General features: G+C 38.9%; 1 protein-coding gene across 4 annotated transcripts in view; it reads right to left on the bottom strand.

Moving 5' to 3' along the window:
• LRBA (LPS responsive beige-like anchor protein) overlaps nt 1-12503 on the bottom strand; it is a 776641-nt gene that overhangs the window by 43572 nt on the left and 720566 nt on the right. For 3 of the 4 annotated variants that reach the window (XM_061192552.1, XM_061192551.1, XM_061192553.1), the window contains exons 49-50: nt 5964-6053; nt 993-1185 (exon numbers count right to left, since the gene is read on the bottom strand). In XM_061192552.1, the coding sequence (XP_061048535.1) occupies nt 993-1185; nt 5964-6053 (283 nt within the window). The remainder of the gene's footprint in view (nt 1-992; nt 1186-5963; nt 6054-12503) is intronic. The other variant, XM_061192554.1, reaches the window with a different exon arrangement.

The raw sequence follows: 12503 nt of genomic DNA, 5'->3' as shown, positions 1-12503 counted from the left end.
CCTTGTTCAAGAATTTATATTTGTGCAACCATTTCAGGTATTATAATGGGTAGTGCTTTATGCACATTTTACAGATTTATAACAAGTTAACAGACTATTAAAATCTATCTTTTAAAATTTCCTACCTAAAACAATGGCTTGGGAAAAAAAGCCTATCATCTCCAGGACTTTAAAAGATTTTCCTTCTGTAAAAAAAGAATTTCTAACTAGTGGCCAAAAGGAACAGTGCTAAATCCAGATCCCAACATTCCTGTTCTAATGAGAGACAATAAATCACAGAGGGGTGATCATAAAATTTGAGTCAGAAAACTTGGGTTCAAACCTGGCTCTGCCACTGACTTGCCATATGTGATACTGAACAAGGCAAGCTCCCTGGGGCTCAGTATCTTCACTGGTAAAATGTGGTCCTAGACTGGACGAACTCTCATGTCTCTTCAAATTTTGACTGTTTGTGATTCTGATGGTTATTTCAGTATCTTGCCATTAGTTACCCTAATTATTCAGCACTTAATGAAAGAACAGAATGTACTTATGGGTTTGTAATATTTTAGCTGGGTAATTTAAGTGTTCTTTTTTCTATCATCCACAACAAATACTTCCATGCCATGTACAAAAAGGCACATAGTAGACAATCAGAAGTGTTTATTGAGCAAATGAATAAGTGGAAAAAAGAAGAACATGTGATAAATAAATACATACTATTTATGGACACAATATAGAATATCATTATGTGAGAAATAATATTTATCTCCAAGGAATAAAGACAAACCACCAGATGCCAAAGAAGAGTTTATGTTTTAACTTTTGTATTATACGCCTCAGAGGGAACTTCTTTAAACCTTTCAAAGTATGTTTAATTTTGATTCAGACTAATGCTTGAAAACTAAAAAGCTTAAATGTTGAGATATAATATATTCAGGTGGATATTAAAAATATCTTTATACAGTGTTCAGCAGTTACACTATGCCTTATAAGGGTACTTCTTTACTTACCCGGAAGGTTGTGCCACTTGTTCACGGCAAACAGCCTGTTAGCAGTGACTGTGATCACAGCGGGAGTGGCCAACCCAGGCTGGGTGTTGGCCGCCACGTGAGTGACAGGGGAGTTGGAGGGGAACTTGAGAACCATGATAACATCCTGCTGAGCTTGGTCTGTGAACATCAATGGACTCTGCAGGAGGAGATACTGTTGAGTGGGCAAGACAAGATCCAAATATACAAGAAGGAAAAGACAAGGAAAGACAAGAAAGAAAGGGTGCAGGAAAAGAACAGGGAAGACCATGTTAACACAAGTTGCAAGTGAGAGCACAGTGAAGCAGAAAGGCTTATAGAAACAGCAATTAGTATTTGTTTGGTTTTCATGTATGTCATTAGTTGAATTTCTAGGTGATTGAAGTAAACTACATTAACAGAAACACTTTAAAAATCCATAAACTTTATTAACTCCCTTCCCCACCCAATTCCCATGAATTGGAACTAAAGAATGATTTGATTTCAATTCTAAATAGGCAAAGTATTGGGGATTGTGTTAAACCATTCCAATTGCTATTATGTGTCAAGTATTGATACAAAAGAGAAAAAAAAAAAAAAGGAATGAGAATAGGCAATAGGCACAAAAGCAAGCCACGGTAATTTCCAAAGATCATCAAAAGTTGTGTTGAGTTGGCATGAAGCTTTTGACAACTAAATACTGAGATAATTAATTAACAAATATATTTAAAAATAATAGCTGTACAGCATGCATGTATTATCATAGTAGAGAAATAATTTATGAACGTAATACACAAACTTAATTATAAAGGTGTTTCAAAACAATGCATAATTAAGTGTACTTGTAAAAACAATATATTTATATAGTGTACCAAATCATAAACACTGCCCTATTATAATGCAAATGCCACTGCTTTCTGCTGCAGCTAAGGATAAAGAGAAATAGCTAGATGCCCCCCTCCCTCTTGGTAAAGAAACTAAAGCTTAAGACTTTTGATTTCTCCTTTGAAAAGCAAAAAGTAACTGAAAATGTTAAACAAAACATTGTCTGTTCTAATAACTAGCAAGAAAATAAATCTGGAGGACTACTAAGATTTAGAACATTCCTACAAACCATATGTCATAATCTGAGACATACATAACACCACTCTGATTTATTGGCTTTATTTATACTTTGTGGTAGTATGCTATCATACAGTAATTGCACTGTGCATTTTCAGCAAATCTCCTCTACCATGTCTATTTTCTAATAGCTGATTAGTATCATTCAGAATTGAAACACTTTGATGAAGTGCTTCTGGCTGCTTTCCTCTTGCCATATTTCAAAACACCAGGTATATGTAAATGTGTAGGCACATATATTTAACACGTATTTATTCAGAACTGCTAATAAAAAATTAAATACATTTGCATTTTTATTATCAGTGCTTTTTAAAAAAAGTTATTAAGAGTACTTAGAAAAACATATTGCACTAAGAATTCCTATTTGCACTCTTTGCATAAAGGTGTAAATAAAGGCAACTAATAAGCTATCCAGACACCCTTCTAAGCAAGTGGCTAAAAGCCAATCAATATTATGAGTTAATCCTCCCTGGATGCTCATTCAATTAAAGGTGTCAGTAATGCCTCATCTGATGTGGCCTCAATTAAATCCAACTATCTGATGGTGTGAAAACACAGGGGGATACAGCAACAGCAGCAAAACCAGACAAATAGGCAGCCTTCGTGTGCCTGCTAATTACTACACCTGGTGTATATTATGGCGCATGCACTTAACGCGGCACGAGGTGGCTTTAATTTCTGCTACATTCGTGTGTGCGTGTGTGTGTGTGCTGCAGTGATGGTTGATGGGGGAACTCATCTGAATGGTAGTAAAAAACAATTAATAACATTTGGGTCTTTGATTTTTCAAACCTCTGATATCAATAAGTAACCTTTCCTATACAGAGAACGTCTTACACAGTTTTAAGGAATTCTGTGAAATTGGGTAAAAATGAGAAACAATCAGCCAACCACAAAATATCCTATAAGCTAGCTTTGATGAAGTTCTGGGAAAAGGAAACGAATGTCATTTCAGAACACCAAGTCTTACTTTTCAACTGCGTAGGTTTTTTAAAAAAATAATATTTACTAAAGTCAATTTATAAACTCTGAGAAAGTCAGACTAAAACATACATCATGAAGTCTCACTGAAAGGAAGTTGATACATATTTCTAAGCTTAACAGCTCATGTTGTAAATACAATTAGGCTCAAATTGAATAATTCCAATGTTTATGCCCTTAAAAAAACACAGGAAAATCTCTAACGTATAGGAAGAATGTCTTGTTTACATAGTGCCTCTAGTGGCCATCTCTTAGCCACATGGCAAGGACAAGCCCTTTTCCATAGAAAGCCGCAGACACCATATCCAGAACCGTCCCCTGCATCCTTCCAACAAGCTGTCTCTCTGGCTGTTCCTGTGCATTTCATCCTGACTAGAGCTCCCAGTGCAGGCAAGTAGCAGGAAACTCTCGGGGGCACCATCACATCCTTGGCTAGTGAGTATGGAATAAGGAACACTAGAAATAAGAAAAAGCCCAGCCCAGCATACTGGGCTAGTCTAGAGCCACAGTAACAGCTATGGATGAGCGGGACAACTGGTCAAATAGGGGCAAGAGAAAAAACCCTCATCCAATCCTGGGTGCCTCTGTGAGCCCAGTATGAGGTAGAAGTAGGAAATTGCTAGCCAGATTTCATTCGGTTTTCCCAGATTAAGTATGTACTCGTTGACAACTCTGGTTTCTTTCTAACACACCTTTCTTTCCCACCCACATATGTATAAGAGGAAAAGCACAATTTGCACAGGTCTGAAAAGGAGTTCAGGTATTCGATTCAGAGGATGAGGATAATGGGAGAGATGGCCTCCCATCCTCAAATAAGCATGTGCCTTCCCAGCCTTGCCACCCTCGGGACAGTAAAGCTGATCTGCCTCAGTGAACCAGTCATCCTTTTGCCATGGAGAGAGGCTTGGCAGTAGGAACTCCCTCTTGGTCCCAGTGACCAAGGCTGTGCTGTGACCCAGGTAGAAAGTCAGTGGAGCAGTGGAGGTGCTTCCATTAGCCAGTACCGCAGCAGCCTGCATCTCATTGACAAGCTATTACTAAAACTAATTCCAAACCCCACACATAAATCATTCTTACTATCTTTATGGCATTATCTTCCATTGTTCTTGCCAAATGTTCGTTTTTCGTGTAGTCTTTTCACTAAAGCTACCCTTTATGTTCTTTTAAATATGATTTCACCTGCTTAAAAACACTGAGGGGAAAAGGTGATGCAAACAATTTTTTCAATGCTTGTAGTTTATAATAATGGTCAATTCATACAGAGAAAGAAGGGGGAAAAAAGACTTGGAAGAAGAAAGAAAATGACAAAGAGGGCAAAAGGGGAAAAGACACAAAGAAGAAGGAAATATGGAAAGAGAAAGGAAGAAAGAGAAAGAGGGTCAGAGGCAGAGAGGACCACATCTGTATCCCTGGCTCTCTTGGCATCTAACAAAATTCTACCATTCGAAGCCACAACATGGAATCAGAATCCATTTTAAATTATTCAGGGACTTCCCTGGTGGCGCAGTGGTTAAGAATCTGCCTGTCAATGCAGGCGACATGGGTTTGAGCCCTGGTCCGGGAAGATCCCACATGCCACGGAGCAAGTAAGCCCGCAAGCCACAACTACTGAGCCCATGTGCCACAACTACTGAAGCCTGCGTGCCTAGAGCTGATGCTCCGCAACAAGAGAAGCCACCGCAATGAGAAGCCCACGCGCTGCAACGAACAGTAGCCCTCGCTCGCCACAACTAGAGAAAGCCTGTGCGCAGCAACAAAGACCCGATGCAGCCAAAAATAAATAAATAAGTAAATAAATTAAAAAAAAATTATTCATTACATTTATGGAAACAGACGTTATATCCCCTACTCTTAATTTAAAACAGTAATGGGCAACCTGTTTTATTGAGGGACAATTCAAGAAAAAATATAATACCTATCACCTGTAGTTTTAAAATGTGATTTTTGTCATGCCATTCAGTATTTGTTCCTATGCTGAATTTTCTTTATCATTAAAGTATTTCCCCCTGAAATTTCAGGAACCATAAAAGAGGAACAGCCACATATTTTACAGCTCTAGTCTATATCCCTACTCCTGATTCTGGGCTGGCCTCTGACTGACTTGTTTTTGACCAATAGAATGCGGCATAAACAGTGTTATGCACGTTCAAAAGCAAGCTTCAAGAAGTCATGCCAACGTGTTCTCCTGGAACACGGCTCCCACCATGGGAGTGGCCTGGGCGAACTTCCTTGATGATGAAAGACCACGTGGAAAGAGCGGTCTGGCGTCTCAGCACCTGCCCCAGCAGTCCGTGAGGGAGCCAAGGTGAAAGACAAGAAATGCCCATCTGTCCCTCAGAATCACAGGAAATATAAATCACTGCTTTATGCACTAAGCTTTGGATGTATAGTATATCATCATCGTCATCATCATTTTTTCCTCCAAGGTCCCTGACTCTCAGTAACATTTCCTACATATTAGGATTACTTCCCAAACTGAAATTCCCAAACTGAAAAACATATTGGGATGTAAAGAATAAACACAATAGGAAAACTAATCTAGACACTCATAGGGTCAAACCAGAAAAGTCATCCATCCCATGTCTGGAGATTCTGTCCTAGAGTGAGGGTACGAGACAATTATGGACCTTTTAATTCTGCAACACAGAGCACAACCTGATGAAATACTAGAGCACTGGAGCAACGTCTGCTTCCTGAAGACTGCAGGAGAACAGGCAGTATTTGCTGGCTGTTAGTAAGTTCACAAACAGTGCATAAGAAGAACAGGCCCAGATGTGGTGGAGAATCTCAAGCACAATGAAAAACAGTTATGAATGTCAACCAGGGTCTCAAATAGAGGCAAGAAATGAGGAGAGTGCAGGCAGCACTTACCGCTTGCATGGCAGAACCTCTGGGAGGATGGGGCTCTATAAGGAGCTGAGAAGGCGTCTGCCCAAAACTTCGGATTTGTGCTTCGACAGCCTGGAAAAGGCACGGGCAAGTTTGAGGGTTAAGAGGTGCTAATTACAGGCAAAAGAACCACACTGTCACCTGAAAATGTCATTCCATACTTCTGGCTTGTTTCATGTTGGAAATCAACCTTGTATTTTCACAGTGGGGCTAAGCACCTGGTAGGGCATTGAGGGTGAGGTCATTCTTCACTACCGTGGAAGCTGTTCCTACAAAACCCTGCAAAACTTCCTCATCTTGCTCAGTGATAGGAAACAGAAACCAGCTATTACAATCAGAAATTGTCTTTTTTGGCTTCATCTCTGTTTTCTTGCATTTTTTCCCCTGCTTGCATCATCCCTGATGACTAAAGCTAATCTTTTACAGGTATAGAGAAAACCTACTGCTGCTTTGATTCTAGGCCCCATCTCACCCTGGGAAGTAGAAAAAAGAAACCCAGCACCTGTGAAAATCGCTTGACGCTATTACTTTTGAAGAGCATTATTGTTGACAGTCTCTTTGAACCTAAGTGGCTAAACAACAAAGTAAAAGCCATATGTTGTATCCAAGCATGAGAGGGTTAACCCGGGGGCTGACCAAACACAAGAAACATGTGTGTGCGCCCTTTTCGAAAGATGTGTGCCTGTGCCCTTTGTCGCGTGCTTCCGACCACGGCTCTTCCTGTACACCCAGCAGAGATGCTCACTTCCCAACCTCATCAAGGAAAACTGTTAAATGCCAGATGCGGTCACTGTCTGTAATGATTTTATTTGTTTACTTGTTTATGCCTGTCTCCTCCCACTAAAATACAAGATCCATGAGAGCGAGGACCTTACCTCTCCTCTTCACTCTTAGATCCCTAAACTGGGTGAATGAATAAATGCTATAGTATGTGTGAGGGGACAGAAGGAAGCAAAGATACATAAAGATGACCTCAACACCCCACACAGTCAGTATTCTTAACTTCTGGGCTAAAAGGATGAAGAAAACCTCTTTGTAAGGGAATACATGTTCATCATGCTATTTTTTAATCCTTAAGAAAATGAGTATTCAATTATTATATGCTCTACAGGACTGTAGGCAATTAATAAATCATAAACAGGGAAATATAATCGTTATCCAGTATTAGTTTCCTTTTTTTATTTGATAAGGATACCATTAGTAGTCCTTTACAATGACCTTTGAAGAAACAATGATAGCAATTCATTCATTTATGCATTCAATCATAATCGTCAACTATGTATACAGCAGTATTAGGTGTCAATGTTTCTGCCCTTGAAGAAAGTATTCCTAATATAGAAAGCAGGGCATGTACTTGGATGGTTGAATAATAGTTTGATGCAGTCAGTCCAATAAATTCAAGGAATGCACTATGACTTCCTTAGGCAGAAAAGACTGGAAAGCACCTCTGTGAAAGCTGAGTGTTATGGTGGAAGCAGCACAGGCTTTGAAGTCACACGGACCATGTGCAAATCCTGACTGCACACCACTTAAAAGCTATGTGACCTAGGGCAAGTCATTCAACCTAAGTTTCAATTTTCTTCCTGTAAAATGTGGATAATAGTACCAACCTCATAGTGTTTTATTAATGAATAAATGATATATATGTAAAAAACACAGCGAAGTGCTTATTCGTAGAGATTAGACCCTCAAAATGCAGCCAACAAATACTCATTGAGGGGCTTCCCTGGTAGTGCAGTGGTTAAGAATCCACCTGCCAATGCTGGGGACAGGGGTTTGAGCCCTGGCCCGGGAAGATCCCACATGCCGCGGAACAACTAAGCCCGTGCGTCACAACTACTGAAGCCCACCTGCCACAACTACTGAAGGCCGCACACCTGGAGCCTGTGCTCCACAATGAAGAGCAGCCCCCGCTCCATGCAACTAGAGAAAGCCCGCACGCAGCAATGAAGACCCAAAGCAGCAAGATAGATAAATAAATAAATAAATAAATAAATAAATAAATTTATATTAAAAAAAATACTCATTGAGGGCTGCTAACAACACCAATAACAAATATTTATTTAGTACTTGTCATTGCCAGGAACTTTTCTAAGTGATTTTACTATCTTATATCACTTAATCTTTAAATTGTATGATGTGAGTACTTTACTATATCCATTTTATAGATAAGGAAAATAATGCACAAAGAACTTAAGTATCTTGTCCAAGGTCACACAGTAATTAAATGGCAGACTCAAAATGTGCACCCCAGCAGCTTGATTCTAGAGCTCATATGCTCAACCATTAAGCTACTCTTTCTCCTTATCTGTTGCCAGGGACTGTGCCAGGGCTTAGGGATAAGACTGAGCACACAAAAAACATGAGCTTACAAGTTAATGACTGAATTAATAAAGGACCTCTAATATCAACATCATCATCATCATTACAGTGAACAAAGTATGTGCACACACAATTAGAGCAGCACGGCTAGGCAAGGGTTGGTTTTATATAGTAGGAGATAAGGCTGGTCTCAGACTTCAGAAACCAGAAAAGGAGCCAATAGGAAGTAAGGAGTAGAGACTAGGATCATTTCAGAACAGCACCTAAAACATCTTTTGATGGGGTAAAATCAATTTATGATCAACATCAAGGACAGTCTTGAGGAAAAAAATATCACAAAAGGGCAACCTGAAGCTTAAGGTAGTCACAAAGAAGGACGTGGGAGCACTGGTCTTTTATGATATATGGATTTATGACTTGGTTTATGAATGTGAACCTTAAGTCTCTTTTAAAAACAGTTAGCAAGGCCAGTGCCCTTTCCTTTGACTGCTGCTGCCTTCGGTAGTCCCTGCCCAATAGCCCACATGCATTTCCCCTCATTAAAAAGAAGGGGATCTATATTTCTGTTTTTGTGCCAGTACCAAACTGTCTTGATTACTGTAGCTTTGTAGTATAGTCTGAAGTCAGGGAGCCTGATTCCTCCAGCTCCATTTTTCATTCTCAAGATTGCTTTCGCTATTCGGGGTCTTTTGTGTTTCCATACAAATTGTGAAATTTTTTGTTCTAGTTCTGTGAAAAATGCCAGTGGTAGTTTGATAGGGATTGCATTGAATCTGTAGATTGCTTTGGGTAGTAGAGTCATTTTCACAATGTTGATTCTTCCAATCCAAGAACATGGTATATCTCTCCATCTATTTGTATCATCTTTAATTTCTTTCATCAGTGTCCTATAATTTTCTGCATACAGGTCTTTTGTCTCCTTAGGTAGGTTTATTCCTAGGTATTTTATTCTTTTTGTTGCAATGGTAAATGGGAGTGTTTTCTTAATTTCACTTTCAGATTTTTCATCATTAGTGTATAGGAATGCCAGAGATTTCTGTGCATTAATTTTGTATCCTGCTACTTTACCAGATTCATTGATTAGCTCTAGTAGTTTTCTGGTAGCATCTTTAGGATTCTCTATGTATAGTATCATGTCATTTGCAAAGAGTGACAGCTTTACTTCTTCTTTTCCGATTTGGATTCCTTTTATTTCTTTATCTTCTCTGATTGCTGTGGCTAAAACGTCCAAAACTATGTTGAATAATAGTGGTGAGAGTGGGCAGCCTTGTCTTGTTCCTGATCTTAGTGGAAATGGTTTCAGTTTTTCACCATTGAGGACGATGTTGGTTGTGGGTTTGTCATATATGGCCTTTATTATGTCGAGGAAAGTTCCCTTATGCCTACTTTCTGCAGGGTTTTTATCATAAATGGGTGTTGAATTTTGTCGAAAGCTTTCTCTCCATCTATTGAGATGATCATATGGTTTTTCTCCTTTAATTTGTTAATATGGTGTATCACATTGATTGATTTGCATATACTGAAGAATCCTTGCATTCCTGGAATAAACCCCACTTGATCATGGTGTATGATCCTTTTAATGTGCTGTTGGATTCTGTTTGCTAGTATTTTGTTGAGGATTTTTGCATCTATGTTCATCAGTGATATTGGCCTGTAGTAGAAAGCCCAGAGATAAACCCATGCACATATGGTCACCTAATCTTTGATAAAGGAGGCAAGAATACACAGTGGAGAAAAGACAGCCTCTTCAATAAGTGTTCAATAATTCTTTTCAATAAGTGGTGCTGGGAAAACTGGAAAGGTACATGTAAAAGTACGAAATTAGAACACTCCCTAACACCATACACAAAAATAAACTCAAAATGGATTAAAGACCTAAATGTAAGGCCAGACACCATCAAACTCTTAGAGGAAAACATAGGCAGAACACTCTATGACATAAATCACAGCAAGATCCTTTTTGACCCACCTCCTAGAGAAATGGAAATAAAAACAAAAATAAACAAATGGGACCTAATGAAACTTAAAAGCTTTTGCACAGCAAAGGAAACCATGAACAAGACAAAAAGACAACCCTCAGAATGGGAGAAAATATTTGCAAATGAAGCAACTGACAAAGGATTAATCTCCAAAATTTACAAACAGTTCATGCAGCTCAATAACAAAAAAACAAACAACCCAATCCAAAAACGGGCAGAAGACCTAAATAGACATTTCTCCAAAGAAGATATACAGATTGCCAACAAACACATGAAAGAATGCTCAACATCATTAATCATTAGAGAAATGCAAATCAAAACTACAATGAGATATCATCTCACACCGGTCAGAATGGCCATCATCAAAAAATCTAGAAACAATAAATGCTGGAGAGGGTGTGGAGAAAAGGGAACCCTCTTGCACTGTTGGTGGGAATGTAAACTGATACAGCCACTATGGAGAACAGTATGGAGTTTCCTTAAAAAACTAAAAATAGAACTACCATACGACCCAGCAATCCCACTACTGGGCATATACCCTGAGAAAACCATAATTCAAAAAGAGTCATGTACCAAAATGTTCATTGCAGCTCTATTTACAATAGCCAGGACATGGAAGCAACCTAAGTGTCCATCAACAGATGAATGGATAAAGAAGATGTGGCACATATATACAATGGAATATTACTCAGCCATAAAAAGAAACGAAATTGAGTTATTTGTAGTGAGGTGGATGGACTTAGTCTGTCATACAGAGTGAAGTCAGAAAGAGAAAAACAAATACTGTATGCTAATACATATATATGGAATCTAAGGGAAAAAAAGGTCATGAAGAACCTAGGGGCAAGACGGGAATAAAGACACAGACCTACTAGAGAATGGACTTGAGGATATGGGGAGGGGGAAGGGTAAGCTGTGACAAAGTGAGAGAGTGGCATGGACATATATACACTACCAAACGTAAAATAGATAGCTAGTGGGAAGCAGCCGCATAGCACAGGGAGATTAGCTCGGTGGTTTGTGACCACCTAGAGGGGTGGGATAGGGAGGGTGGGAGGGAGGGAGACGCAAGAGGGAAGAGATATGGGAACATATGTATATGTATAACTGATTCACTTTGTTATAAAGCAGAAACTAACACACCACTGTAAAGCAATTATACTCCAATAAAGATGTTAAAAAAAATAATAATAAAAAGAAGGGGAGCAGGGAACAGATTGCTTCCACACTGGGCCTATGGAGTCAGATGGTTCAGAGTGCTAATCTTGACTTCACCATTTATCTGCTGCATGACTTTGAACAAGTAGCTTAATCTGTTTCCCCATTGATAAAATAAAGATAATAATAATAATGCCTAGTTCATAGAATTGTTTGGAAAATTAAATAATACATATAAAGTGCTTAGCATAATACCAAGCACATAAAAGGCACTAAATAAAATGTTGTATTATTGTTGGGTTTGGGGCTCAGCACGATCCCCGTTTAACACAGCTAAAATAGAGAAGGAAGAAATGCTTCAGGAGTTTACAATGAGCATGATGATGATGAATACATTATTGAAAAAAACTGAAATCTGGCTCAGGATTTCAAAGTATACTGCAGGGCTAAGTGCCCAGAGACAGGGAGATCTCCTTGGAGGTTCAGAGAGCAGTCTAAAACATAAGGAACTGTATACCTCAGTCCTTACGGAAGCTGTGCTATTTGCAAGAAAGGGATAAATATGCAAACTACGATCTAAGGCAAAATCAACAGGTCTTAGCGACTGATGACTTTGAGCAATGAAGAAAAGAGAAAAGACAACACGAATTCTTTTCTTTTGAACTTGCATATTTTAGAGTAGTAAGGCAATAAATAGAAATACAAGTTTCTGTGAGGGAGAACTAGTGATAGCCGTCGAGCCAGGTTGAGATGTCCAGTGCTCAAAAGAAAGCCCGGGACTCGCTCTGGGATGAAACATCAGAGGTATTGATTTGCGTGTCATTCATGCAAGAGAAATTCAAGTCAATGGTTTTTGATCTTGCCCTCTCACTGTGTTTATGTGTGTATCCTGCAGAATTGAGCTCAAACTCTCCTTTATATAATATTGCCCTGATCAAATGTCTTCAATTAACTGCCAGTACTTAAAAGACAAAGGCCTACTCCTTGATATGAGGCACTGAGAAGAATGCAATATAATTTCTATGGTATCCTTGACAAAAAATAAATAACTTCATTCAAATCA

Source organism: Eubalaena glacialis, chromosome 5 (genome assembly GCF_028564815.1).
Source record: "Eubalaena glacialis isolate mEubGla1 chromosome 5, mEubGla1.1.hap2.+ XY, whole genome shotgun sequence".
NCBI classification, from domain to species: domain Eukaryota; kingdom Metazoa; phylum Chordata; class Mammalia; order Artiodactyla; family Balaenidae; genus Eubalaena; species Eubalaena glacialis.
This window is presented reverse-complemented; position numbering and strand designations above follow the sequence as displayed.